This window comes from Remersonia thermophila, chromosome 4 (genome assembly GCF_042764415.1).
Source record: "Remersonia thermophila strain ATCC 22073 chromosome 4, whole genome shotgun sequence".
Classification (NCBI taxonomy): Eukaryota; Fungi; Ascomycota; class Sordariomycetes; order Sordariales; family Chaetomiaceae; genus Remersonia; species Remersonia thermophila.
Window position 1 is genome coordinate 1,999,678 of NC_092220.1, and position 26,961 is coordinate 2,026,638.

At 60.8% G+C, this 26,961-nt stretch overlaps 10 protein-coding genes and 1 non-coding gene across 11 annotated transcripts; 3 read left to right on the forward strand and 8 right to left on the reverse strand.

Moving 5' to 3' along the window:
- Positions 1–2,729: 2,729 nt before the first annotated feature.
- VTJ83DRAFT_4707 (uncharacterized protein) lies at positions 2,730–6,722 on the forward strand (the record flags this gene model as incomplete). The annotated part of the gene is made up of 12 exons (XM_071011226.1): positions 2,730–2,993; positions 3,064–3,182; positions 3,257–3,495; positions 3,569–3,683; positions 3,749–3,762; positions 3,828–3,849; positions 3,915–4,201; positions 4,648–5,341; positions 5,416–5,491; positions 5,558–5,955; positions 6,058–6,516; positions 6,635–6,722. The coding sequence occupies 12 exons, from the start codon at positions 2,730–2,732 to the stop codon at positions 6,720–6,722; spliced, it is 2,775 nt and encodes a 924-aa protein (XP_070866157.1).
- Positions 6,723–7,285: 563 nt separating this feature from the next.
- Positions 7,286–8,800, reverse strand: VTJ83DRAFT_4708 (uncharacterized protein; the record flags this gene model as incomplete). The annotated part of the gene is made up of 1 exon (XM_071011227.1): positions 7,286–8,800. The coding sequence occupies one exon, from the start codon at positions 8,798–8,800 to the stop codon at positions 7,286–7,288; it is 1,515 nt and encodes a 504-aa protein (XP_070866158.1).
- Positions 8,801–9,095: 295 nt separating this feature from the next.
- On the reverse strand, positions 9,096–10,446 carry VTJ83DRAFT_4709 (uncharacterized protein; the record flags this gene model as incomplete). Its single annotated transcript, XM_071011228.1, has 3 exons — positions 9,096–9,693; positions 9,762–9,821; positions 9,995–10,446. The coding sequence occupies 3 exons, from the start codon at positions 10,444–10,446 to the stop codon at positions 9,096–9,098; spliced, it is 1,110 nt and encodes a 369-aa protein (XP_070866159.1).
- A 449-nt stretch (positions 10,447–10,895) lies between these two features.
- On the reverse strand, positions 10,896–11,114 carry VTJ83DRAFT_4710 (uncharacterized protein; the record flags this gene model as incomplete). The annotated part of the gene is made up of 1 exon (XM_071011230.1): positions 10,896–11,114. One exon carries the CDS (start codon positions 11,112–11,114, stop codon positions 10,896–10,898), a length of 219 nt encoding a protein of 72 aa, XP_070866160.1.
- A 48-nt stretch (positions 11,115–11,162) lies between these two features.
- VTJ83DRAFT_4711 (uncharacterized protein) lies at positions 11,163–12,926 on the forward strand (the record flags this gene model as incomplete). Its single annotated transcript, XM_071011231.1, has 1 exon — positions 11,163–12,926. The coding sequence occupies one exon, from the start codon at positions 11,163–11,165 to the stop codon at positions 12,924–12,926; it is 1,764 nt and encodes a 587-aa protein (XP_070866161.1).
- A 912-nt stretch (positions 12,927–13,838) lies between these two features.
- VTJ83DRAFT_4712 (uncharacterized protein) lies at positions 13,839–14,897 on the reverse strand (the record flags this gene model as incomplete). The annotated part of the gene is made up of 2 exons (XM_071011232.1): positions 13,839–14,737; positions 14,828–14,897. The coding sequence occupies 2 exons, from the start codon at positions 14,895–14,897 to the stop codon at positions 13,839–13,841; spliced, it is 969 nt and encodes a 322-aa protein (XP_070866162.1).
- Positions 14,898–15,734: 837 nt separating this feature from the next.
- On the forward strand, positions 15,735–17,008 carry VTJ83DRAFT_4713 (uncharacterized protein; the record flags this gene model as incomplete). The annotated part of the gene is made up of 2 exons (XM_071011233.1): positions 15,735–15,934; positions 16,024–17,008. 2 exons carry the CDS (start codon positions 15,735–15,737, stop codon positions 17,006–17,008), a joined length of 1,185 nt encoding a protein of 394 aa, XP_070866163.1.
- Positions 17,009–17,480: 472 nt separating this feature from the next.
- On the reverse strand, positions 17,481–17,589 carry VTJ83DRAFT_t101. The gene has a single exon. It is a non-coding gene; the product is annotated as a tRNA-Leu (tRNA).
- A 553-nt stretch (positions 17,590–18,142) lies between these two features.
- On the reverse strand, positions 18,143–19,687 carry VTJ83DRAFT_4714 (uncharacterized protein; the record flags this gene model as incomplete). The annotated part of the gene is made up of 7 exons (XM_071011234.1): positions 18,143–18,403; positions 18,495–18,519; positions 18,621–18,889; positions 18,952–19,172; positions 19,247–19,334; positions 19,427–19,615; positions 19,685–19,687. The coding sequence occupies 7 exons, from the start codon at positions 19,685–19,687 to the stop codon at positions 18,143–18,145; spliced, it is 1,056 nt and encodes a 351-aa protein (XP_070866164.1).
- Positions 19,688–20,750: 1,063 nt separating this feature from the next.
- On the reverse strand, positions 20,751–24,093 carry VTJ83DRAFT_4715 (uncharacterized protein; the record flags this gene model as incomplete). The annotated part of the gene is made up of 4 exons (XM_071011235.1): positions 20,751–21,479; positions 21,543–23,529; positions 23,599–23,978; positions 24,088–24,093. 4 exons carry the CDS (start codon positions 24,091–24,093, stop codon positions 20,751–20,753), a joined length of 3,102 nt encoding a protein of 1,033 aa, XP_070866165.1.
- A 1,188-nt stretch (positions 24,094–25,281) lies between these two features.
- Positions 25,282–25,994, reverse strand: VTJ83DRAFT_4716 (uncharacterized protein; the record flags this gene model as incomplete). The annotated part of the gene is made up of 6 exons (XM_071011236.1): positions 25,282–25,309; positions 25,366–25,407; positions 25,483–25,503; positions 25,581–25,641; positions 25,714–25,778; positions 25,870–25,994. 6 exons carry the CDS (start codon positions 25,992–25,994, stop codon positions 25,282–25,284), a joined length of 342 nt encoding a protein of 113 aa, XP_070866166.1.
- Between the last annotated feature and the right edge of the window lie 967 nt (positions 25,995–26,961).

Genomic DNA, 26,961 nt, shown 5'->3' on the forward strand with positions numbered 1-26,961 from the left:
ATGTGCCTTGCAAGACAGGCCCGGCATCCTCTCTCACGGCTGGATGGGCTCTGGGCCAGCTCTGGAGAACGGAGCAAAAGGACGGCTTGAACGGATTCATGTCTCTAATCACTTCTAATCACTCCATGCCTGAGGAGGTCGGTCACCTACGGCCCGGGCCCTCTGCCATTGCGTAAACAAGAGCCGCGGCGTCTTTGTTCCCAACGCCAAAAAAAAAAAAAAAAAAAAAAAAAAGGCGTCAGGAGGCCGTCGGACATGGAGCTCATGCCGAACCGGACCAGGCGGCGTCCTGCTTCCCATCATCGCACGGGTTGCCAGCTCCAGCGTTGTGCCACGTCCCAACTTCGGTACGCGTCTCGGTGGATTTCGGGAGGGGCGGAGGGCGGGGGTGGTCTGCCGCGCGCTATCACGTGAGCACTTCCCCGGGGGGAAGCGGGAGCCGAAGGCCAAGCGCGCGGGGGTGGGGTCCATGTCGTCGTTAGACTCTACTGTGTAACTACTATACACAGTAATGGAGCAGGATCCAGGACCCAGCAGCGTTTCCCCGTCGGTCGGGTGTGGGGGAGGGACGGACGGGTCCGATTCCCCTTGCAAGAACCAACGCACCCTCCGTGCAGTCCCGTCGTACATACTAGGACACAGTACTGTAGTATAATTAGTACACAGTTACACAGTTACACAGTACGGGCCCGGTGGTTTCTCGGTTTCTCCGCGCTTCAATCGGCAAGGACGATAATGAGTTCCTTCCTCTAAGAGTCCGTGGTGATGGCCTGATTCTCTTCTTGTTCTCCTCCTCCTCCTTCTTTTCCTCCTTCTTTTTTCTCCTTTTCCTCCTTCTTTTCCTCCTTCTTTTCCTCCTTCTTTTCCTCCTTCTTTTCCTCCTTCTTTTCCTCCTTCTTTTCCTCCTTCTTTTCCTCCTTCTTTTCCTCCTCCTTCTTCTTCTTCTTTTCCTCCGCCTCTGCCTCCCGCCTCGTGAGATTCCTCTTCTTCCTTCATCTGCATCTGCCGCATTGTTGCGCGGCCCGTTGAACCTACCGGTCAGCCATCCCGCTCTTCCAAGGATCCAGGATGCCTGCCAAGTCCGTTGGGGATCTGCAGGCTCTTCTTCCAAGTTGGCTCCCCCGTCGCAGCGTTCCCTATAGTACATACCACTACGCAGCACAGTAGTTATACGCCATGTCTTAGACTTGCCTCGCCGGCTTCCCATCTTTTTGCGTTGCCGCGATTGCCGATCCCGTGACCAATACTCCATGGACAGACGTTGCCTGTTTCGCTTGCGCGCGCCCTCACCGACTCCCAGGAACAGATCACAGGGGGAAAAAGAAAAGCACTGCTGGTCGGTTGCCCTGGCGGGCATGGCCGGCACTCCGCGCAACCCGCGGTCTGGGCTGGTCCCGAGCGTGGGGTGTCGTAGCTGATTGGCACACATGACGTCGGCCGTGGTCTACCGGCCCTGCAGGTGATCGGTTTCGGAAACGCGCAACTCTCCACGGGCACCCGTCGCACGTCACCCTTCTCGTCGAGAGGGAACCACCGAGAGGGCGCTGCGTACGGGTACGGTCCACGTGTTCCTCCTCCTTCATCGACGAGCTTGCTTTTCCCTTGCCCCTGACGCGGCTCCTCACACGTGTCGCACGAGCAGCCGTCGAGGGGCAATGGGCGTCCGCCTACCGAGGCAAGACGCCTTTGCAAAAGATCGACCCGAGCACTTCAGGGAGACGTCGCCTCGCGGCCAACGCGGGGTGTTCGGATACCTAGGAAAGGGAGGGGTAATCAATCAGACGCACAATGCATCCACCGGCACCATGCCCAGGGCCAACACAAAACAAAAACACACAGTCTCATATCCGTTCGGGGCTTCCATGGTTGGGATCGCCAGACTCGATGACTTGCAGTCTCACGGCTGCCGCATGCGTCAGTTCCCCGCCGTGGGAGGGTTCTCCGGGGCGTGGGGCTCATGCTCTCCGCAACCGATGGGCTCCTGTGATTTGCTCCCTTGTATGAGACACTCCCCACACTTTGACCTGCACGCGGCGAGGTTTGTGGTATTCCATGACAAAGCGATTCTTGCCGCAGAGCCCTGGCAGAAGGGCGGAGCTGGCCGTTACGGCCCCTTCTGGATCCATTCTGGAATGGAGGAGCCCGGGCCTGGAGGAGCCCCGGAGACGGTCGCGAAACCAGGGGGACGGGAACCCGGAGCCCAGGCCCAGGCACCGGCACAGGCACAGGCACAGGCACAGGCACAGGCACAGGCACAATGAACTGCAGGTACTCCTTTGCCAGGGACCACGTACGGCAAGGTCAAGATCCGGTAAGACAGTGTGGAAATCAACAGACCAGGTGACCACCTCGCCGATCCACCCGAGACCCGTCAACAACGAGGGGCCCGGGGAGGATCGAGCTCTTCAAACTTCGGATGGCCCCCCAAGGGCAAGATCGGGCTGCTCATTGGCGGTACGTCACAGCATGGCCAGCCGGCGGCTTCTTCAGCTCGCTTCCGGACCCGGCCCCCGTCTCGGGACTTACAACCGCCTTCCCTCTTGGATGTACCACCTCACGTACGGTACATACAGCCTGGGCAAGGTTGCTGCTCGAACGAGGTCCTGGCAAGGAACGGCTGCGGCACCAAAGAGATACGGCACTTAAATAACCGGCGTCATCCCGGGCCTGAACCTAGTCCTCGTTCTGGACTGCTTCCGTTCCCACGGGTTCCCATACCACAAAATACCATGCCTGACTTGCAAGACACCATCGCCACGGGCACGCCCAGCGGGGTCGCCCTGCCTCGTCTCGGGGCCATCAAGGAGACGATGGGCCTCCCAGACGTCTGCACCGAAGCCGGATCCAAGCATGACATTCTCGACATCCGCGGCGCCGCCGTCGAGCTCAACCTCAAGGCCGAGGTGCTCTCCCTCTTCCACAACCGGAACGGGCCCCGAAAGCTCCCCACCCTGCTGCTCTATGACGAGCGAGGGCTTCAGCTGTTCGAGAAGGTGAGAGAAGGCCATCTCGGCCGCTTCCCTCCCCCCCCGCGGCTGGACCCCGCGCTAACCCCATTCCAAGATTACCTACCTGGACGAGTATTACTTGACCAATGACGAGATCCAGCTTCTCCAGGCCCATGCGGCGGCCATCGCCGAGCGCGTCCCCTCGGGGGCCATGGTCATCGAGCTCGGGAGCGGGTCAGGAACCCACCACCACCTCCGCTGAACCCCCCCAGCGCCCATGGCTGACGAGATGCTTTCCGTCCGTGTAGCAACCTCCGCAAGGTGAACTTGCTCCTCAGGGCCTTCGAGGCAGCGGCCAAGGATATCGACTACTACGCCCTGGACCTTTCCCACGACGAGCTGGAGCGCACGCTCGCTCAGCTCCCCCCGTACAAGCATGTCCGCGCCCACGGCCTGTTCGGCACCTATGACGACGGCCGTCGCTGGCTGAAGAACCCGACCGTTGCCTCCCGCAAGAAGTGCATCCTGAGCCTCGGATCGAGCATCGGTGAGCTTTTCGCAGGCTCTGTGCCCGTTCTGTACCTTTCCATGAATTCCCCGGCTGACAGCAACCGCCACAGGAAACTTTGACCGGACCGATGCCGCCCTTTTCCTCAAGACGTTTGCCGACGCTCTCAACCCCGGAGACACCATGGTAATCGGCCTCGATGCGTGCTCGGACCCGGCGAGGATCTAGTAAGCGCATTGCCTATCATCACACCGCCCGCGTAGGCAGAGTTCCCAGGCTAACATCGCAACAGCCACGCGTATAACGGTATGTACGACGAGGATGCTCGGTGACGCCTTTTTTTTTTTGCTAACAATTGCATGTCCCCTTAGACAAGTTCGAGCTCACTCATCAGTAGGTCGCTCTTGATGGCGTGCTGCGAGGTTCAACTTGTATCAGGTCCCCTAACATGATGCCAGGTTCATCCTGAACGGCCTTCGCCATGCCAACCGGGTCCTGGGAGAGACCGCCTTCATCGAAAGCGATTGGGAGGTGATCGGCGAGTACGTGTACGATGCCGACGGAGGCCGTCACCAGGCCTTTTATTCCCCGAAGCGCGACACTGTCGTCAGGGGCGATCTCGTCCGCGCCCACGAGCGAGTCCAGGTCGAGCAGAGCTTTAAGTATTCGTCTGCCGCGGCCGAGAAGCTCTGGAAGAGAGCCGGCATGAACGAGATGTGCCAGTGGAAGGTGAACGATGAATATGGTGAGTTTTTTTTCATTTTTTTTCATACTTTCAAGGAAGCGTTCGCTGCCATGTTCTCTCACACACGCATTCTCTTCCTCTCGCTCTGTCTCATTCCCATTCTCATTCTCTCTCTCTCTCTCTCTCTCTCTCTCTCTCTCTCTCTCTCTCCACACGTGTCTGCGCGCGCGCGCGCGCATGTGTGAGTTTCTGAGAGGCTCTCATCCTCATTACACAATGAACCCCACGTTTCCCCCCCCCTGAGGCGTGGGGAAATCAGATGATGATTGCCGGCATTTGTTACTGGACTCCTACACACGCTTGCGGTAGTGTCCGCGGTGACGTGTGTGAAGCGGGGCTTCTTCCCAGCAAGATCCCTGGGAAGAAAACCGATCTCTTTATCAACCAGTTCACACTAAGTGATTGAATGCGACACCCACCCATCCCACTAACACCACCTCCCACAGGCCTCCATATGCTCACCAAGCCCCAAACGTCGTTCAGCACGATGCCTTCTGTCTACGCTCGCACCGCTCTTCCTTCGCTAGACGATTGGGAAGGCCTCTGGGCCGCCTGGGACGTCATCACCGGGGACATGCTGCCGCCCGAGGAGATACTCGAGAAGCCCATCAAGCTCCGCAACGCCTGCATCTTCTACCTCGGCCACATCCCTACCTTCCTGGACATCCAGCTCACCAAAACCACCAAGGTCCCCCTCACCGAGCCTTGTGACTTTGCCCGCATCTTTGAGCGCGGCATCGACCCTGACGTCGACAACCCGGAGCTGTGCCATGCTCACTCCGAGATCCCTGACGAGTGGCCCCCCGTCAGTCAGATCCTCGAGTATAAGGCCTGCGTGCGCCAGCGCCTAAGGGGCCTTTACGACAAGGGCATTGACGCCATCCCCCGTCATGTCGGCCGCGCCATCTGGGTCGGGTTTGAGCACGAGGCCATGCACCTCGAGACGTTCTTGTACATGATGCTGCAGAGCAATCGTGCTCGTCCGCCGCCGCTGGCTCCGGCGCCTGACTGGGCCCGCCTTGCCGAAGCCGCCAAGGCTGAGAGGGTCCCGAACCGCTGGTTTGACATTCCCGAGCAGGAGGTTGTGATTGGGATCGATGATCCCGAGACGGGCACCGATCCGCACGTGCCGTATGGATGGTGAGTCCCCGGGAGCTCTGCCGCGCGTGTTGGGGGTTTTTTCTGCTCGAGACTTGAGACTGATGGAGGCATAGGGACAACGAGAAACCGGCCAGGAGCGTCCGGGTTCATGCCTTCCAGGCACAAGGCCGGCCCATCACCAACGAGGAGGTGAGACCGCGTTGCGAGCGAGCGGGTGGCGTCGTATGCAGGTCACTGACATGACCATCTACCCAGTATGCGCTCTACCTGCACAACAAGGGCATTTCCAAGATCCCGGTGTCGTGGGACCGCGTCCCTGAGAACACGAACGGTGCCGAAGCCGCCTCCGAGGAGACGAACGGCCGCCATGACCACACCGCTGAAAACGGTGCCTCGGACAACGCCCCCCTCCCGGATGCTTTCCTCCGTGACAAGGCCGTCCGCACCGTCTACGGCCCGGTGCCTCTGGCCTACGCCCTCGACTGGCCTGTGTTTGCGTCGTACGATGAGCTTGCGGGCTGCGCCGCCTACATGGGTGGGCGTATCCCCACTTTCGAGGAAGCGCGCAGCCTGTACCAGCACGTCGAGGCGTTAAAGAAGAAGGAGGCAGCGGCCGAGAAGACTTTGAGCCAGATCGTTCCGGCCGTGAATGGGTGAGCGCCCCCTTTTTTTGTCTCTCTCCCGCGCCCTTGTCTGGTCTCTCCCACGGAGGGGCATCGGGAGATTCGGCGGGCTGATCGACTGACTGCGCAAAGCCACCTCAGCAACAACGGGGTCGAGATCTCGCCTCCGACCACGCCTCCCTTCGGCCTCAACGGCGCTGCCGATGCCGACGGTGCCATCCCGGATGTCGTCTCGCCCAATGCCCCAACCGAAGGCCAGATCCAAACCTCGAACCTCTTCATCGACCTCGACGGCACCAATACGGCCTTCCAGCACTGGCACCCCATGCCCGTGACCGGCAGCGGCCGCGGCTTCCTGGCAGGGTCCTTCGCCACGACGGTTGTCGGGCAGCGTCAGCAGCAGAGGCCGGCCGGCCAGGCCGAGATGGGCGGCGTGTGGGAGTGGACGAGCAGCGTTCTGCGGCGCTGGGACGAGTTCGAGGCGATGCCGCTCTATCCCGGATACACGGCCGACTTTTTCGACGAGAAGCATAACATTGTGCTGGGCGGGTCGTGGGCGACGCACCCGAGGATCGCAGGAAGGAAGAGCTTGTGAGTGGCATCTTTTTTTTCTTTTGTTCGCTTCTTGTGCTTGACGCTCGTTGGAACGAACGAGCAAGACGTGGAAGCAGGTGCGTCGTAACCGGGTGCTAATAGGACTTGCCGACAGCGTCAACTGGTACCAGCGCAACTACCCCTACGCGTGGATTGGCGCGAGGCTGGTGAGGGATGTGCCTGCGCAGCAGCAGGCAAAGTGAGCCGTGCCGAGGGGTTACGTATGCTCTCCACAGCGGCGCTTTCGTAGTTGTCGCTAATCTCCCCTTTCTTGTTTCGTTTCTCAGTTCATCTAGATTGGACCCCCTCCCAAGATGACCCCGTCGAACGCGGTAAATGGTTTATGGCTTCTTGTTTCTTTGTCGATATTGTACAAGTAAGTGAATGGGAGGGGGGCAGGAGGCGGTTGGGCCCGGCACGAGGCCATGACATGGCCGAGATTTTAGGAGAAGTGGATTGCTATCCTTGCTTGATTTTGGTCCGGTTCATGCCGGGCGCTATGAAATGGGAGGGATGATGGTGGTTGCGGCGACGGAGATGGACATGGAACGTCTTCCTACCTCTGCTACCTCGTCGAGGACGCGATGCCAAAAGTTTTTGTTGCCTTTCTCCTCCTCCTCACCAAACCCCCAACCCCAACCCCCTTTGCACTTGTAAGACCAACCAGTGCTTGAGATGTAGAAGTCCCATCCGACTCGGACACAGAACATACCGAACCGCCGGCCAAAACACACCTCATCAAACCCCTCGGGACGCAAAGCAACGGTCAAAACTCCATCGACTGCGCGCTGCCCCTCCTCGACCCCTTCTGCCACAACTCCCCCTTCAAGCACGGCAGGCTCATGCGCTTCTCTACCCTCCCTTCGCGTCCGCCGGCCGATCGGCTGGGGATGGGGAGGAAGAGAGACCTCCTTCCCGGGCTGGCTCGCCATGCGTGCATGTCTTCTCGCTCTTCTTCCTCCTCGGGGCTTGTATCGCGGCCACGTCCTCGTCCATCAGGATCAGGGGCGGGGTGGGTGCTGGGGTCGTTGGGTGGGACGGCGTGCCGCCTCTCTTCGGGGTTAGTTTCCTTCTGCTGGCGTTGTTGTCGTTGATGATGAGGAGGAGAAGGAGGAGGAGGAGAAGGAGGAGGAGAAGAAGGAGGAAGAGGATCGTGACAATGATATCGGTGCTGGTAGGGTAGCTCTCCGCCGCTCCCCTCGCCGCCGCCATCGCCGCCGCCATGACGATTCTCATTCGCTTCGACGCCTTCCTTCATATCAGCAGGCTCGCTCCTAGGCCTCCCCTCCCCCTCATCGTCCCCTCCCTCTTCCTCCTCTTCAACCAGTTCGGACCACGACTTTGCCTCTCCTTGTTCTGCCGACGACGTCTTGGACGCGCGCGACCAGATGTCCTCGATGAAGGACACGCCAGGGGTGAAGCACGGCGAGAGAGGGCTCAGGACGGATGAGGATGGGGGGTTCGTCGCGGTCGCTGCGGGCGTGTTTTCGTCGTTACGGGGTTGGCATTGGGATGGGGCTTCGCACGCGTTGGAACGCGGCTGGGGGAGGACGTCGCTGCTGAAGCTCCGATTCGCGGACGGAGGCGGCGCGGGTGGGACCGGCGGAGGATCAACGCAGCGGGGAGGATGATGTTGGCCTTGGAAGTACGAGGAAGGCAGGGAGCGGACGCGCGCCCAGCGGTCCCGATTCTGCAGCTCGATCTGGATCTCGCTCAGGCGCAGCAGCATGAGCTGTTCCTGCCGGGTGCTCTCTGCGATCCGGGAGCGGATCAAGGCGGCTTCCCTGCGACACCTTTTCGCCTCGGACGGGGTGGCCGCTTCGGCCAGGCGGGCCTCGACGCCGGCGAACCGCTCAAACAGGCGCGTGGCGCGGTCGTTTTGCTTCTGCAGGTTGTACGCCAGGTAGGAGCGCTCGTTGTGCAACTCGCAGAGCGAGCGAGGGTCAAGGCTTTGGATGGCACTCAGATGCGCCCCTGCGGAGTAGGGAGCTTGAAAGTCGGGGGGGATGACGGAACTGGCCCGCGCCATAGCGGCGTCGACGCGAGGAAGCGTGCCAAAACGCTCTTGCTTGCTGGAGCTCCCGGTGCCGTGGCTGCGAAGCGGAACTGTCTTGGGAGACACAGGCCGGGAGACCTGGACGCCGGGCGGGTTTGATGCGGGTGTTGAGAGCATCCGGTCAGGAGACGCCAAGTTGGGGTCTCCAGGTTGATCATCAAGACAGGATGGAGGACCGGAGTGGTCCGCTCTCGAAGCATTTAAGGCGAATGCCTCGGGTGACATTTCAGCTGCTCAAAGGACAAAGACAACCCCCCAGCAAAAGCCACGGCTCCGGATCGCGCCCCTTTGTCACTCGAAGGGATTGAGGGAGCCACCTGGCTCGGGCCTGCAAGGGCGCTCATAGATTAGGCCAAAGCAAGCATGCCTCGGCAGGGAGATCTGTTGCACACGTAACCGGCGGCGTTCGCCGTGGACGAGGCTCTGTCGGCACTGTGGTGAAAGCAAAACGGTTGAAAGGAAGAGGCGGTCTAGACCGATGGTCTTCTTTTTTTGGGGGGGGGTGTTGCACGAACAATCATTAGAGGTGAAAGCCGTCGTGGCCCGGGGGGTCGCAGAACCTCCAAAGGCCCGCCGCCTCCGCGGCGGCTCGGACGGATGAGACCTCTTCTTTGGTGACGGCGCGGTTGATGTCAGCGTAGCGCTTCTCGGGCGGCTCGCCGTCTTTGTCGGCCGATCGCCTGGATCGGGTGTTCGGCCGGCCGACGTAGGCGTCCGGGTGGTACTGCTCCATGATGTTGACGAAGCAGTCCCGCGACACCTCGGTCGCGAGGAAGCGCATGATCTCGGCGCCCTCGGCCTCGAAGCCCGGCATGACGAGGTGACGCACGAGAAGGCCCTTCTTTGCGATGCCGTCGGGGGTGAAGCAGAGGTCGCCCACTTGGGCGTGCATGGCCTTGATGCTCTCGCGGGCGGTGGCGGCGTAGTCGTCGGCCTTGAGCAGGCGACGGGTGCTCGCGGGCGACCAGAGCTTGAAGTCGGGAAGGTAGATGTCGACGAGGCCGTCGAGAAGCTCCAGGGACGCCAGCGAGTCGTAGGCCGACGTATTGTAGATGATGGGCACCTTCAGGCCGTTGTCCCGCGCGTGGAGGATGCTGAGGACGACCTGGGGCACGACGCTGTCGGCGGAGACGGTCAACGGGGGGCCCCCCGTCGAGATACGCAACGTCGCAGGGCAAGCACTCACTGCTCCGGGGTGATGAGGTTGATGTTGTGCACGTTCCCGACGTCTTGGAGCTTGATGAACCTGGAGGGACGAGGGGGGGTCAGCCGCAGCGTTTGGCCAGCATCACCCCATCGAGCATGAGCCCGGTGAAGCCAGCTCAGGTAGCCAGCCAGCTATGTAGCTAGCTAGCCGAGAGCATCGCCGGCAGCTCCATGCCCTTGTCATGTCTCCCACAAGGGTCGCTCGGCACGTACCAGTCGCCAAGCTCCTCGGGGGTCAGGTCCTGGCCGTTGCGCTGGTGAGAAATGTCGTGGTTCTGGCAAAAGACACATCGCAAGTTGCACATGCTGAAGAAGACGGAACCGCTGCCGTGATGGCCCTGGATGCAGGGCTCCTCGCCAAAGTGCGGCGCAATGACGTTGACCTTGACCTTGTCGCCGATGAGGCACATGCCGGTGGTCTCGTAGCGGTTGACGCCGCAGAGACGGGGGCACAGATTGCAGTTTCGGAGGTGGGCATAGGCCTTGGACCTCTTCTTGGCCGCGTCGACCGAGCTCAGCAGCATGTAGCGCGGGGTGTAGTCGTCGAGGAGGAAGGGCGGCGCCAGGTGCAGCGCGCGGGTGGCCGGCCCTGCTGGCCGTGGGGAGAGCCGTATCCAGGGCCGAGGGGAAGATCCCAAGATACGGCCGACGAGGGTGCGCTGCATGTTGCCGATGGCCGGGTTGGGAAGAGGTGAACGTAGATAGGGAGGCTCTCTACCCCAAGGGCAACGACATTTATATTGTCAATGGTTGGATGGAAGTTTGCCTCTGTTTTGTCTCATCAACCCCATGTATGGAAATGTCATGTGTTGGGGGGGATGGTACAATACGTACCTCAGGTATGGAAGGATGAGAAGAGTGTACCTTCAGGTGATAGTTATTGTATAACTAGTATTGTACGGAGTAATAACTATTAGTTCGTTCGCGGGGAGTGATGCAGACCTGTTGCGGGAACAGTGCGGCACGGTGTGTGTACGGTATGTCAAGGGAGGAGCCACAGCGGAACCGACCGACAACGGCGGCCAATGATTTGGATGAGCCAGACGAGGGGCATCTGGTTGTTGGCACTGTGGAGACGTTTCCCCAGTCCCGTGCCGTCATGATGGATCCCATCCTATCCAATCCAATTCATCCAAAAGTTAAGCTCACTTTGAAGCTCGATAACTCGGGTATTGTACCTATCTGACCTACATTCAACCACACCATTCACACAATTCAAACACCTCACACAGCTTATACAGCTCATACAGCCCATACAGCCCATACAGCTCGTACAGCTCACACAGCTCACACAGCTCACACAGCTCACACGCGGGCAGCTCGGTTCACACATCCATTGCCCCCCATCCCAGCAACCCCTTCACCACCACTTAGCATTGCCATGTCCAAAGCGGCCGCGTTCCTGGCGGACCCGCCGCTGGTCCATGACCGCCCCAGCTTCGAGACCATTCTCAAGCACGGCCACCAGGACCTCGTCCAGGCCGTCGCCTTCAACGGCCACGGCGACCGCTGCGCCACGGGCTCCGTCGACGGCAAGATCCGCGTCTTCAACCGCCACAAGGATGGCACCTGGCGCCTCTGCGACACGTGGTCCGCCCACGCCAGCGAGATCCTCGAGCTCCAGTGGCTCCCCACCACCGTCTACCCCAACCTGCTCGCCTCGCTCGGCATCGAGGGCCGCTTCAAGCTCTGGACCGAGGACCCCTCGGCCGCCCCAGGCCGCCGCTTCTCCGAGTCCACCCGCAACGCCCCTCTGGTCAGCCTCCCGTCCCGCTCGCCCTACCTCGGCGCCCTCGGCGGCGGCCCGGGCCCCTCGTCCGCCTCCTCGACCGACGGCGTGATCCACCCCACCGGCACCTCGGCCGCCGGATCCGCCCCGGCCGCTTCGGGCAACACCCTGTCCCTCACCCCGGCCTACGAAACCAGGAACGCCCGCTCGCCCTACCGCTCCTTTTCCCTCAAGCACATGGAGGATACCCGCACCACCTACCTGGCCCTGCTGTCCGCCGACGGCGGCCTGGCCGTCTACGAGAACGAGCACATTGAGAACCTGGCCGCCTTCACCCTGCTCGACGAGCTGTCGACCGTGGCTCCCGTTTCGGGCCCTCCGTCGGCATCCGCCGCCGCTTCTGCCGCCGCCGCCGCCGCCGTCGCCGGCTCGGCAGGGCTCGGCGCGGCCGCCGCGGGGGCAGCCTCCGCAGCATCCGCGTCCATGGCCTCCACCGACCTTCCGCACCACCACCTCTCACCCCAGCCCCAGCCCACCCAGCCGCACCAGCTCCCCGACGGCCGCCGCCCCCGCCTCGCCACGCGCGGCGAGGAGACCTCGTTCAGGGTCCGCTTCGACCCCAACCCCGAGGTCTGCTACACGGCCCTGCGCGCCGGCGTGCCGAGCGACGCCTTGGGCCTCGTCGTGGCCGTCATGGACCGCGTGCGCGTCTACCGCACCCGCGACGCCGTGCGCTCCGTCCTCGGCGTCTCCGCCGTCGTCAAGACCTTCTACCTGGCCGCCGAGATCGGCGCCTCGCCGGGCTCCCCCCTGGCCCACCGCGGGCTGGTCCGCGACGTGGCCTGGGCGCCGGGCAACATCCGCGGCTACGACATCATCGCGACCGCGTGCCAGGACGGGCTGGTGAGGGTGTTCCGGCTGGATGCGCTGCCTCCCGCCGAGGACGAGAGCGCCCATCATGAGAACGGCGACGATTGGGGCGCGGACAGCCCGGCGGCGGAGCATGGCGGCGGCGGCGGCCACGGCGCCAACCCGTGGGCCGCGTCGCGGGTCAAGAAGCTCGGCCGCACGCGCCGGCTCGCCACCGACCAGGACGCCGCCGGCGGGCGGCCCTCCTCGTCGGGCATCCGTGCCGGGCTGAGCCAGACCCGCGGGGAGCCGGCAGCCGCGACGCCGAGCCACCAAGCCGCGGCCTCGCTGCACGCCCCGTCCCCGGTCCAGCACGTGGCGACCGAGATCTCGCGGCTCGACCACCACCGCACCCCCGTCTGGCGCGTCGGGTTCGACGACGACGGCCAGATCCTCGCGAGCGTCGGCGACGAGGGCCGGCTCATGTGCTACCGCCAGAAGCCGGACGGGACGTGGGCCAAGAGCACCGAGATGGCCATGGTGAGGATGAAGATGGCGGTGCCGTGAAGAGGGGAGGGCACACGGCGGGCGGGCATGTCTGCTGGTCTTCTTTTTTTAAGGGCAGATCGGCACCGTTGGTATACTACACGAACCCAAGAACGCTGCGCGGGCGAGCGGTGGGAGTTTACCTCACTCGTGGGTGGAGGAGCCGTTTACGGATATTATCTCGAGTCCCGCGCTTGAGCACAACCCACCCCGGTCCGAAGCACGGATGGCTCCTCGAAGACGCAGCCAGCTGACCAGGATGGGGTTCCCATCTCGGCGAAGCAGAGAAGTTGAGTTGGGGGCCACTGATCGGTCCACCTCCACCTCGTTGCCAGGCATGAGCACGAGCAGCATCTGGACCAGTATTTCGCAAAGGAACCATCCGTTCGAGGTCAGGTTGTGGTGCCTGAGGCGCTGTACGCGACGGCAGCCTCGTGCATAGCAAATCCGACAAAAGGACAGGACCGGGGCCGGCGTGGTGGTTGGGATCCCGTCTTTAAGGGGAGAAAGACAACGCATCAAACGCAGGGATTGCGCATCCAGATAGGCCATGGTCCATTTCGTCTCGTTTCGGTTTGGCATCAGGCTTGGTATGAGGGTCGATGGATGCCTTTGGCTTGCTGGTCGAAAAGGGAGCTTCCCGCTAGGGCAAAGGGGGGGGGTAAGGGTCGCCAAGGAGCTGACCAGACCCGATGGTGGATGAGACTGGCAAGATCTGTAATGGCCACAACAAAGAGAAGAAAGACTGATGGGAGGGGATGACCAGGTACTTGACGGCTAGCCTGTTTGCTGGTTTTGTTTTTTCACATGCGCATCAAGTGACAATTGGCTGCCTGGGAAGGTCCAGGGCCATCCCCCGGAAGAGGCTTTTTTGCAGATGGCGCGCCGATCTCAAATGTATTCAAAAAAGAGCAAAGTACCGTATGCAAGCATTCAAGCAAACTCACCAAACTGCCCATCGTCGAACCCGAGCTGCTGGGCCTGGGCGCTCAACCTCTTTTGCGCCCGCTCCTCTCTCGCGCTCCTTGCGCTCGACGGCGGCGGGGGCGGAGGCGGCAGCGCAAACGCCGACAGGCTCTGACCCGCTGTTTCCTTGTCCCCGGCTCCGCTAGAAGCCCCATCGGACGACCCCGACGCGGCTCGTCTCCCAAACCTCGTCCCAGACAGCTTGACCGTGATCGTCTCGCCCTCCTTCAAACTCCAGTCCTTGCCCGCTCCGGCAGACCCAGGTTCGAACCCAGCCGGGCCCTCCCCCCCGGCAACAGCAGCAGCAGCTGCCGCCGCCGCCGTCGTCGTAGCAGCGGCGGCGGCGGCGGTGGCAGAAGAGGAAGAGAACCCGGCGACCCCGACGGCCGCCAGGCCCCGCCCGGCCTCCTGCAGCGCGACGCCAAAGTCAAACGCCTCGGCGCGGTCCTCGAAGCCGACGCCGAGCGTCGCGCGCTGCTTGCCTGAGGGGTCGCGCACGCGCAGGGCGAAGAAGCGGGAGCTGTCGGCGGTAGGCTGGACGGCGCGCGGGTGGTCGTAGGGGCAAGCCGCGAAGAGGGCACCGGTGGCGGGGTCTTCGAGGAGGATGGTGATTTTGAGGTGCTGCTGGGAGGTGTCGTCGCCGGATTGTTGTTGTGGCGGTGGTTGTTGTTGTTGTTGTTGTTGTTCTTGTTGGGATTCCGGCGTGGGTTGGGAGGCGGGAAGGGAGAAGGAGGTCTCGAGGACGCGTAGGCGGCCGGTGAAGATGGGGTTGCGGGGGTCGGCGGTCCAGGAGGCGGCTTGGTAGCCTCGGGTAGTGGCGATGGCGTTGGGAGGGAGGGTGTAGACGTGGATGCGGCTGGTGATGTCTATGCAAAGGGGAGGGGAGAGGGGGGGGGGGGGGGTTCGGATGTTAGGTGAGGACGTCTTAGAGAAGAAACAGAAAGATGGGGACTTACGGAGAACGCGAACGATGGCGTCTTCGGGGAGGGGTTGCCCCGTTTCGGGATCCAGGATGGCGTTTTCCATGGCTGGCCGTGGGAGGCTGTGGGAGGAGGTTGTGAGGGGGGAAGAGAGAGAGAGGAAAAGAGAGAGGAAGAGAGAGAGAGAGAGAGAGAGAGAGAGAGAGAGAGAGATGCGATGTCTTGGGTGAGAGGTGGTTGCTAGGTTCTAGGTTCTAGGCATCCATACCACCAAGTGAAAGTGGATTTTGGATTTTGGGTAGGTAGGTACCTGGTAGGTAGGCACCCTCCTGGCTCCTGGCTCCTGGCTCCCGTCTTCTGGCTCTCTGCCTCTTGGCTCCCGTCCCTGGGCCTGCACGGTGTTTGCAGCACTGGACAGTACCTAACTAACCTGGAAGGTACCTAGGTAGGGAGCTACAGGCTGCCCATGCCCAGGTCCGGGCCCGGGGCCTCTTTGTCGGGTCCCTGATTCCGCCCCCGCATCAGGACGGGCCCCACCTTGCCCCGCCATGGAGGGGCAAATCAGGGCGGTGTCCCTCGGCAGAATGTGAGAGCTTCGAATCCGCTGACGGTTCACTCGCTCGTCTTGACTCACACACGGCGCATGGCACACCTAATACGGCACACTTGGTGTACGGGCACACTCGCACACTCACAGCACACCCCCATGTCAAAGCAACGCCGCTAGGTACCACCCCGGGCTGAGCAAAGAACGCCAGGTCGCTCTACGACATCGACCCTCGCGTCGCGCCTTCAAAGAACTTTTACAACGGCACGAAATCGAGAACCCTTCCCACCTTCGCCAACACTCCAGAAACAGCCAACCGCCAGCCATCCTCCGCTGCCGTCGTCATTCCAACCACATCCTTGAGAACAGCCTCTTACGGCTGTCAAACGAAATTGCATGCTCAGGCGTGTCGCCCTCCCCTCCTTTTCCAGCGCAAGCTTCTTCACATCCATCGTCATGGCCGCCGACGGGCCATCGAGCTCGGCGCCCCGCGCCGAACCCTCAACCCAGCAGCAGCTGCCCGTCCGCAGCGCTCCCTCCAGCTCGGCCGCCGCCAACAATGCCTCGGCACAACCCGATCATGGATCGTCCTTTGAGTAAGCCTATCCCACCACCACCACCACCACCCGTCAGCTTTTCCCCACGGGGCCCCTCCCCCTCCGTCTGACCCTTTGATCGTCTTTAGCATCGTCCGCACCTACCGCGAGCTCCTCAACTCGGACCGCGAGCTCACCATGGGCGTTGCCGCCATCGAGTCCCTGATCGAGCTGCTCCGCGTCACCCCGTCGTCGACCGCCATGGAGCTCGTCGAGATTGTCAAGAAGGAGAAGGCCAAGCTCCTCGCTTCCACCCCGAACCCCCTCCCGCTGCTCGCCGGCGCGGACCTCTTCGAGCAGTACCTGCTGCGGTCGCTTAGAGGACCGACTGCCGCCCCCGGCGCGGGCTCCTCCGGCCAGGATCGCGTCCTGAGCTTCGACGAGACGCGCCAGCACCTGGTCGACAACAAGGACCTCTTCGCCGAGCGCGCCAAGGCCGCCCGCGACCACATCGCCCTCTGGGGCAGCCGCTACGTGTCGGACGGCTGCGTCGTCCTGGCCATGGGCGGCAGCCGCACCGTCACCAAGATCCTGCTGCGCGCCGCCGCCGACCCGTCCAAGCACTTCCGCGTCATCTACGTCGTCGACGGCCACAACCGCCGCAGCGACGTGGCCGTCGCCGAGCTGCGCGAGGCCGGCCTCGAGGTCGAGACCATCTCGCCCCACAAGATCGCCTACGTCCTGGGCAACCAGAAGCGCATCAACCTGGTGCTCGTCGGCACCGAGGTCGTCATGCAGAACGGCGGCATCGTCTCGGGCATGGGCACCGCCCAGCTCGCCCACCTCGCCAAGACGGTCAAGGGCGGCATGCGCCGCTTCTACGTCGCCGCCGAAACCCACAAGATCTGCCGCCGCACCCCCATCGCCTACCCCATGGTCAACCGCGTCGGCGTCCGCCAAAAGGACATCAGCAAGTTCGACATGATCGGCGTCGACCCGGACCCGGACGCCGTCGTGGTGCCCGAGGACGAGGAGGTGGACTACACCGACCCGGAGCTGATCGACGGCATCATCACGGAGCAGGGCGTCAAGATGACATCACAGATCTGGGAGATGGTGGATGATTACATATAGCGCGCCTTCCGGCGGCCGTCTCTACGGTATTGCCTACGTTTGTTTGCTTTGCAGAGTCTGCTTTGGTCTTGTTTTCTTGGTCCCAGTCCCTGACCAGGGGGCGGTTTCATCTATTGGCGTTTGGTTCGCGAAAAACAAAAAGGGTTTCAGGGAGGAAGGGCGGGATACCTGTGTGTGTGTATGTGTGTGTGTGTGTGTGTGTGTGTGTGTGTGTATGTTAGGTTTCATGTCGCTAGCCATCATCAACAACGATGGTCGACGATTGAATAGAAACATGGCGAATATCCATACAACATTCAATCTGGCTAGCTGCTGTTTGGAACAAGGTGTGCAAACTCGAATCCCTCTCCCCACCGTCCTCCATTCGAAACGTTCATGTGGATCTTGCCGTTAAGAACGAGACAAAGACACAAAAAAAAAAAAAAAAAAAAAAAAACTTGAAACAAAAACTTGAAAAAAGAGCAAAAGGTTATGACAAGAGTGGGATTCGAACCCACGCCCTTTCGGACCACGGAACCTGGGAAGGTTGGGATTAAGGGTAAACCTTAACGTGGCGCCTTAGACCGCTCGGCCATCTTGCCTCTTGATTGGATATTTTGCTACGGTTGAGGTTGCAGTCAAGAGCGCAATGCTCGTTGGAGGTGCACTCGGTGACCGTTCCCCCTCCCCCCACCCCCACCTTTCCCTCTCTCCCTCTTTTTTCTTCTTCCCTCCCTGCCACGGCGGGATCAGCTTTCGCCCCCGCTTACAACAAGGGAAGAAGGGAACGTTTTGAGATCTGGGTTTACAATGATGCCTCTTTTCCTGTGTCTGTGTTCGGCATAACAACTGGCATTCTCGTTTTGTTCTGTTTCTTTGCTACATTGCTTCCTGGCCCTCCTGTTGCTTTTTCTGAGGCTGCAGAGCTGATCACCAAAGACAAAAGTCACCGTTCAAGCCACCGCCCTCCCAAGCCGCCGCCGTCGACCACCCGCAACACATGCCCTCTTGCTCCCCCGCTCCCAGGCTCTGTTTTGGTACTTTGTTCCCAGATGCCCAGTCATACCAGCCCATCCGTCCCGCATTCCCATTGCCCAGCCACTCCCCCTCCCCCCTCTCTTTGACACGGTCTCCTTCTCCCCGTCTCTCCCCGACCTACGCCGCTCCACGCTTCGCAGCCGCGGCAGGCACCTCCTCGTCCAATGGCAAGACGTCCGGCACAGGCCCCAGAGGCGTGATGCTGAGCGGGTTGATCTGGGTGTGCGACTTGGTGTAGTGCTTCTTGATGTGGGCGAAGTTGGTCGTTTCGCGGAAGGCGGGCACGGTCCAGTAGAGGCGGCGCATCCAGTTGTGGATGGCCGGGTAGCCGGAGCGTATGTCGCGGAGGTTGCACTTGAAGTGCTGGACGTAGACGGGCTGTTGATGGTTAGGGCTGGTCAGCGCTACCCTGTCTCTCTCGAGTCTTTGCTGAGGAAAGAAAAAAAGGGGTGAAGGGAGGCAGGCTTACGTCGAAGCGGATGATGGTGACGAAGCTGTCGCAGGCCCGGCGTTAGCATTTCCGTCGTCCACGCTACATCTCCTAACAAGCTTGGAGCGTTCCGGTTGCATCGAAAGAAAAGACCAGGAAACTCACAGCCGAATGTCCACCTCGGTCAACGTCTTGCCAAACCAGTACGGTCCCTCGGCTGCCGCCTTCGCAAGGTGCGCCTCGGCGCGATCAAGCGCCTCAAACAGCGCCACAACGTTACGCTCGTAGGCCGCCTGCGTCGTGGCGAACCCGGACTTGTACACGCCGTTGTTGATCTTGTCGTACTGCCACTCGTGGGTCTCTTCAATTTGCGTGCGGAGGTGCTCTGGGTAAAAGTCGATCTTTGCGTGTTCCTCGTCGAGGAAGCCGTTGAACTGTTTCGTTTGTTGTCAGAACGCAGGGTCGGAGGGACCAGGGGTGGATGGGAGAAGCGAACCTCCGTCCCCAGCATCCTCAGGATCTCGCTGCTCTCGTTGTTGACGATGGTTTGCAACTTCTTGTCATAAAGCACAGGCACCGTAAAGCGGCCCGCATATGAGGGGTTGGCCTGGAAGTAGACGTCGCGCAGGTGGGTGAAGGACTCGTGGCCCGGCACGGGGTCGGGGATGACGTTCTCGCCTTCGAGATCGCCGTCCTCGGCCGTGGCAAAGCGCCAGCCTGTTAAGATCCTGTCAGCCCGCCCCCCTCCGGCATCGAAAGCAAACGGGCAGGAGAAGCAGTCGCACACCCACCCTTCTCTCCAAGATGCCAATGAACCACCGAGTACGAAATGATATCCTCCAGTCCCTTGAGCTTGCGCGCGATCAGGGTGCGATTGGCCTGTGGTTGACATGTCAGCATCCCCTCCCCTCCCATATCCATCCGTACGCCGCACCCGCTGCGTTGGATCCAGAGGAGGAGGTCAAGCATACCCAAGGGCAAGCATAGCTAACGTAAAGATGGTACCTCCCCTTCTCCGGGGGAAACTGTGCGCCTGGTTCGCGCGAGATCCAGTTGCGGAACGAGCTCTGCTGGCGCTTGAACTCGCCGCTCGTGTCTCCCGGCTTGACCCAATCCGTGATCTTGATATTACCGTCCCCGGTCTTCGCGTTGTCGGTTGCCTTCAGAGGATGGGTGAGCGAGCAAGTCCCTTCGCGACGTGGAGATGGGTATGCCCAGGGAAAGCGTACCATGATGCTCAAACAACGTCTCGCCGACGTCAATAACCTCGCCCGAGCAAGTGTTCGTACGGTTGGAATGGACCCTCGAAGCTGCACCGGCAGCAGACGCAACAAGGAAGCCAGGGTGGTCCACAAGGGGTTCCAGCAGTGGCTGAATGATAGACGCTTGCACTCTTTCTCGCCGTCAAAGCCCACTGAAACAACAGCGGCGCAGCGTCCCGTCCCGCGTGTGGTAAAACTCGGCAGGATACGTGGTCCGTGAATACAAAGCCTTCTTACGGCGGAGGCTCAGGCGTGATGGTGAGTGGTTGCGATCGGTGGGTGTGGAGGTGGGGAATCGGTTCGCGTGATACCCCTCAGTAAGCGCGAGATGCAAATGCTGGAGTTGTTCGGTCCAAGGCTTTTTATACAGCCCCCGGTCGATGGTGTTGCTCTGTGTATCCGTTCTGCCCGCTCACACTTTTCCGACATTGACGTCCAGGCTAAACCGTGAGGTGCTCAGGCATTTGTCAGAAACTATCCATGACTGTGGAAGAACGGTGTCTTTGTCATCCATGTCGGCATGTCGCTGCCCTTGGGATGAACCTGTGAAATGGCGGGCCTGGGGGGGAGCGAGAGCTTGCAAGACTGACAAATGGTGACGTAATTCCTGGACTCCGCTCTCCCCAACAGCCTCCATCCCGTAAGGTGCTGAGTAAGGCATCTCATGCAAGGACCCCTCCGGCCATGGCACGGCTTTCACATACCGTGTATGTACCTTGCCTACCTGAGGTAGAGAGCACGAGTTTACAAAACGGGCTCTGTCGGCAGGCCGGTGGGCTAGCCCAACCACTCTCACACAATCACCCCTTGTTTCTGCAGCATCGAAAGCTCACAAGCCTCCATTAGACCCACGCACTGCAGCAGCGTAATGATTCGCATCTTGGCCATCAAGCACGTGAATGAGGTAGCCTCCTATCACAAAACAGAGCGGCAATCGGACGCCCTCTATCCCTTCTGTTGTCTTCCTGGCTCTCCCTCCATCGCGCCAGGGGAGCTGCTGACCTTTGTCTACAAGCCCGCCAGATCCCCCCCTTTACCGGATCTTGGCCTTGATGTACGGCACCTCCACATCCTCGCCGTTGGCATCCTCCGTCACCACCTCAAAGACAAGCTCCGTCTGATGCTCCGGGATGGGCTTCTTGGTGACCGACTCGACCAGCTCGCTCAGCTTCATGCCAAACCTGTCCTTCTGCTTGGCGGGCGGGAAGAACGATGCGTAGAGCAGACTGACGCCCGAGCTCAGCATGGCGATGGTAAGGCCACGCTTCTCAAAGTCGTCGAGCAGCTCCTGCAGCGTGATGTCGCCCACCTCGAACCGGTCCCAGATCTTGTCGAGCGACACCTTGCCGTTGGGACCCTGGTACTCCACCTTGGGGCTGGCGATGGGCTCGCTGAAGCCAAAGAAGGGCAGCGCCAGGTTGACGAAGCCGTTCTTGTACTGCTCAATGTCCGTCTTGCCGTCCACCAGCTTGTAAAGCTCCAGGATCACCAAGCCCGTCACCAGCGCCGTGGTTGTCGCGATGGCCGGGATGATCTTGCCCGCGATGAACTTTGTCTTGTGCCGGTCCGCGGGCTCGATCTTGTAGTTCTCGGCCCGAAGGTTGCTCGCCGCCGTGATGAAGTCAATGTGGAAGTTCGTGTCGTCGTCCTTCTCGAACTCCACCGGCGTCAGCCTGAACCCCGCCAGCGACTTGGGGTCTGGAAGCTCGTTGATCAGCCTCTGGAGCTCGCCCTCGTCGCCAAACGCGCCGGCGTTCGGGTCCTGTGCCTGCGTTAGCGTTCCTTCACCGTGCGCTCCTCCTGCTCCTCCTTCAGGTCCACTCACAGGCTCCTTGTCATCGGCCTGTATCTTGACGTTGGCGTCGGGCGAGAAGTCCGGCACGATCGTGTTATCGAGCGCCTGGAGGTAGTCCTGCTTGGTCTTGCCCTTGACGTTGATGTTGTAGTTGAAGGCGTGCAGGTTGGTGGCCGCCTCGATAAAGGCAAAGTGCGTCTTGTTGTTGGGGTCGAACTTGAGCGGGTCCGGCGCGCGCTTGGGACCCGACCAGAAGGGCGTGCCAGATGACGTGACCGAGTCCTTGGGGAAGTTGTAGAGAAGCTGCTGGATCGCATTGTTGTATTGCTTCTCGAAGAGGATGCGAGCCCACTGGACGCAGTCCTCAAACGTCAGGGCCCGTTCGTTCTTGAGGAAGTCGACTAGCATCTCGAGGGTCGCCTTCTCGTTGCCGCCCTGCTTGAGGGTCGTCTCCAGATAGTTGGGCTGCGTGAGGTACAGGTTCGCCGTCTCGGCAGGCTTCACGAAGGAGCTCTCAAACAGCTCGCGCGCCCACGCAATCGTGTGCTCGATGCGGTTGGGGAAGCTGCGGAGCGTGCACATGGGGAACGACTGCTCAGGCGGGTCCTGGGACGACGAGTACGACTCGGTAAGCCGCGGGAGCACCACCTGCGTGTTGCCCTTGGTGCCCAGCGTGCCGCTCTCGAGAAGGGGCTTGTGGAAGAAGACGCAGCGGCGGTCCACGTACGTCCTGGCCTCCACATTGTCGAGGGCGTTGGTGACGCCGTCGAGGTTGTTCCAAAAGTCCTCGTTGAAGATGTGCTCCGTTTCGGGGCTCACGCGGTCCTTGAGGGACACGATGCGACCCTCAAGCTCGGGGTTCATGGCCTGAACCGCCTTGGCCGCGCACTCGCTCTTCATTTGGCCCACGTCCTTGGGGCGGAAGAGGAACTGACGGTTCAGGTTGCTCTTCTCGATCTGGTCCATGTCCGTCACCGTGATGCGGCCGTTGGGGCCCGTGCCGAGGCCGATCATGGCCCAGTTCTTGAGCATCTCGCATCCGATGGCGCCTGCGCCGACCAGGAACTGGCGCACGTTGGCAATCTTTTCCTGGAACTCGCGGCCGAAGACGGCAATCTGGCCATCGTAGCGCGAGCCGGTGGGCTTGCACAGCTCCTCGGAACGCTTCGACCCCGTCGGCAGGGCCTCGAGGGCGTCAAAGTACATGTACTGCTTCACCGGGAAGAACTTGCCCGACACGGCCTTGAGCACCTCCTGGGCAGTGAGGCCGCCGAAGAATGCCGCCATGGGGCTCAGGTCACCCGTCGCCTGGTAGCTGAGCTCCTTGAGCAGCTTCTCATCGAACTCGACCTCGACGCCCTGATCTTGCGCCAGCTTCTTGGCCAGCTCGAGGACCGCCGCGGCATCCTCGTCGTTCAGAGGCCTGGGAAGCCGGCCTTGCGCCTCCACAAAGGCGTGGAGCGCCTGGAAGCCGAGGTGGAGCTGCTGCGGCCGGTCAAACTTGGCAAAGTCGGACACGACGAACTCGGGGTCCTTGATGGCTTCCGAGATGGACTTGAACTCGACAAACTTGGGCATCTTGACCTGCTGGTAGAGACCACCCCGCTTGTACTGGCCGAGACCCGACACGTCGCCGATCGAAAAGGTGTAGGGCCCCTTGACCGTCACCTTGCGCGGCTCGCAGCCGTTGAGCGCCTCCATACCCTCCACCTCGGAGAAGGTAACATAATCGCCGTCCTCCAGCCCGTGCCGCGTCTCGTCGAGGGCCGAAACCACGCCTTCCTCGTCGATGCCAGCGACGATGCCGTTGACGGGGTTCTCTCCCGTAGCATCGATGACGGTGAAGCTCTTGCCAAAGTCGCAGAAGACGTGCCCAAAGAGACCAAAGGTATCGGCGGCAATGAAGTAAATGCCCTTGTCGTGGCAGTAATCGCCGACAATCTTTTGGACGCGAAGGGGGGTGTTGGTGAGCACGACGACCTGGTACTTGTCGAACTGCGAGAGGTTCTCGGCGAGGCTGTTCATCAAACGATGGCGTCAGCTGCTGGCTCATCTCATCTGGGGGGGGGAGAGCATCTGCCCGTACCTCGCAGATTTGTGGATGCGGACTGGCGTGTAGGCGTTGAGCTCGGCGACGCGGGGCGCTGTGACCTGGTCGCGGGGCTTGCCGACGTCGTCGGGGCGGAGGAAGAACTGGGCCGAAAGATCTGAAATGGCGACCGGCGCCGGATCGTAGAGGGTCAAGCTCTTGACGCCAGCGAGAGCGACGTTTTTGGCGATCTCGACACCGAGACCCTTGAGGCCAACGATGAGCACGTTGGAAGAGATCATGCGCTTCATGGCATCGTGGCCGAGCACATAGAGCTGGCGGCTGTAGAGGGACTCGTCGATCTCGGCGGACCCCGCGCCCGGCTCGTCCGTCTGCATCCTGGTAACGAGGTCGACCTCGGCCGGCTGCTTGTTGTCCTGTCGGGCCCATCCCGCGGGGTTAGTACTCGGATACCTGTCGGAAGAGTGACGGACGGAGGGGCGGGAGAGGCCAGCCTGCGGTATGCTCCTGGCGGGCGGAACTCACGGTCATGGCTCGCTTGAGGGAGATGGGCAGATCGCCGTCGGACACTTTGCGCTTCCCCAGCTTGTCGGTGTTGTTGGCGAGGGGCAACGGATGAGAGAAAGTAAGCTGGTTTCAATTCTAGGTCGGTGTATGCTCGCGTCTCGGTGGGATACGGATGGGAAGTATCAGGCAGCCTTGCGAGGCTTGGGGTGGGTTTGGTGTCGAAGGCTCCAGAGATGGCGGAGGGGGAGGATCGAAGATGGATCAGTCGGATGTTGGGTGCAAGGCAGTTAGCTGCAGTTCGCCCCGCCACAGCCTGGAGCAGTCGGGTCGGTGACGAAGGAGGGGGGTGGGGAGTGGGGCCAGGCTGCTCCAGCAACTGTAGGTGACTAACCTAGCATGGCGCCAGTGCCTGCTGTTTATTAATGCTAGGCTCCAGGAAACCCCATGGGTGTGGCTGGTGTTACGTGACGTGATCCGGCGAGCGTGGCGTAGGATTACGCCAACGTTACGGAGTACCTCTGACCTTTGCTGCATTACCCGCACCAGCTCTCGTCCTGGTCGTTCTGTTCACATCGATCCATTTCTCTCCCTTCCATTCCCCTCTCCGATGGAGCCTGACGTACCAGGTGCTCAGGTCTTGCTGCTTCCTAGGCGCCTTGACATGCCCACGCATCATCTGTAAAGTCAGCATAACGTTACACAGTACATAGGGACCTGACCCAGGTCGGGTAGGTACTTGGATGTTTCAGTTCTGAAACGATACTGCGCTCTTGTAGTCCAGCCTGAGGCCTGAGAGCGTTGGGGTCCAAAATTCGGCTGGATCGGAATATGGCGCCGTTTATTCTTGAGAGCCGCAAGAGGATCAAGCTGAATGCTGAGACTGCCCTGTACTACTTTACGGTCTTATCCACGAGGGTCCCCTGAGACGGGCAGCCTTCAACCCCCGACAAACCAGCATTCAAGATCAGGCAGAGAAAGGGATATTGGTGTCTGAAAAGCGAAACGCGACTTAGAGTGAGTGGGCCCCTCGTAAAGGCCATTCCTGATATCCAAGATTTGAAAGCCACCGCAAGCAACCCGCATCGGAGAACATAGCACAAGCTCGACCTCCCAGATCCGCTAAGACCCCCCACCAGAATTCCCTGCCCGGAAGTGGATGTTGTAGAAGATGGATTCCCGGTCCCGGGGCAAGGATACAGCGCATCGCGTGCGTCATTGCACGGCCTTGAGGTGAACATCACTAGCAAACGACGGTCAGGTTACGCCTGAAAGAGGCCATGGTCAAGAGGAACTCACAAAATCAGGTCTGCGTTGGGTGGGATATGGCCAGAAAAGCCCCTGGAGTATCATCAGCAGACGAGGCTTGGATAAAGCAGAATGGCCCGGGGACCCTCTTGACGTCAGGAGTCATACCTCTCCCCGTAGGCATAGTCGCTATGAAAAGAGATAGGATCAGATTAGCATGAGTTCCCCCATGTTCTTTGTGTAGATTTCTATAGCGGCATGCTCACCTCGTGATATCGAGAGTGGCCTGCTCCCCGACTCTCATCTCCAACACTGCTTCGTCCCAGCCTAAATGAGCAAAGAAAAACGCATAAGCCCCTGCTCCCTTCCGCAACACGGCATATCGCTGTTGAGCCTTACCCCTGATGAGTCTGCCGATCCCAATCTCCGTCACAAAGTCGCCCCGACCGATCGACGAGTCGAACCTGTATCATGGTGTTAGGAAATAGACAAACCGCTACGATACTGGTGTGCCCTAGAGGAGGAAGAACTGGTAGACCGGGCGGAGCTACTCACTCTTGCCCCTTGTTATCCGGCCTGCTGGTGTCCTTGAGCCAGCCGGTGTAGGCGATAGTGACCTTCTGGCCTCGGACGGGCTGCGGCCCGGTGCCTTCAACGTGGGTAATCCTTGTGACACCCATAATAACTCCAAGCTGAAGTAATGTTGGGATGGTTGGAGCGTTGCGAGATTCAACCCTGGGCAGGATGAGCTGAGAGCTCGGCTGACGATATGCCTGAACTCTAGGGGGGCTAGGGCGCGTTGGGACCGTCGGGGTTAGGTAGCTGTTGATATCTCGGGGCAAGCGAGGACGAGGGGATGTATCCGTGATAGGAGGGGCCTGAGGTTGGCGAGAGGAGCAAGCCTTTTATAGAGATTTCAAGCGGCCATGGCCGGCCAAGGAAGAGCTTTTTATATCCATTGCCAGGGGAGGACGTGCGATGAGATGGGTAGGCCAAGTCCCATGCCTTTTCCACATTGCTTTGTGTTACGGTCCGTCGTCCCGGAATAACCCCTTGGACATGGCAGACACAGACAGTACCCAATCTTTCGGGCCGTGGACGATCAAAGGCCTGTGCCTGTACTCTTCCTACTCCTACTCCTCCTCCTTCTCCTCCTCCTTCTCCTCCTCCTCCTCCTCCCCACGCTGCACGGCTTGCGCTTGCTCAAGGGCACCTGAGGTAGGGTCGCTGCGGAGGTCACATGGAGGCGACCTGGCTTCTACTATCGTCAACGACCGATGGACAAGAAGCGCCACAGTCTCAGAGCTAAGCGTCCCCCGCAGGCCCTGCTCTATTCAGCGATTCAATGAAGTCAAGGCTGGTGGTTGTAGCCGAGAGGAGAGTCGCGGGCCACTGGTCAACCACCCCGGTCGTTATGACGGCGAGGTGCCGATAGGGGGGAGGGGCCGTCACTCTTTACCCCTGTACCCAAAGAGCCCGCGGTTTTGGTTGGCTGTGCCGATGGAGGTGGCAGGAGGGGCAAGATGGAGCTGAAGGCGCGCGCGCGGGCATTTCCATGTTGCAGTCTTTGAGATTTTGCACCCTGTTCCTGCGCCTTACTGTGGTGGGTTGCTCCCGTCCCGTGGGGTCGCTTAGGGCAGGGAGTTA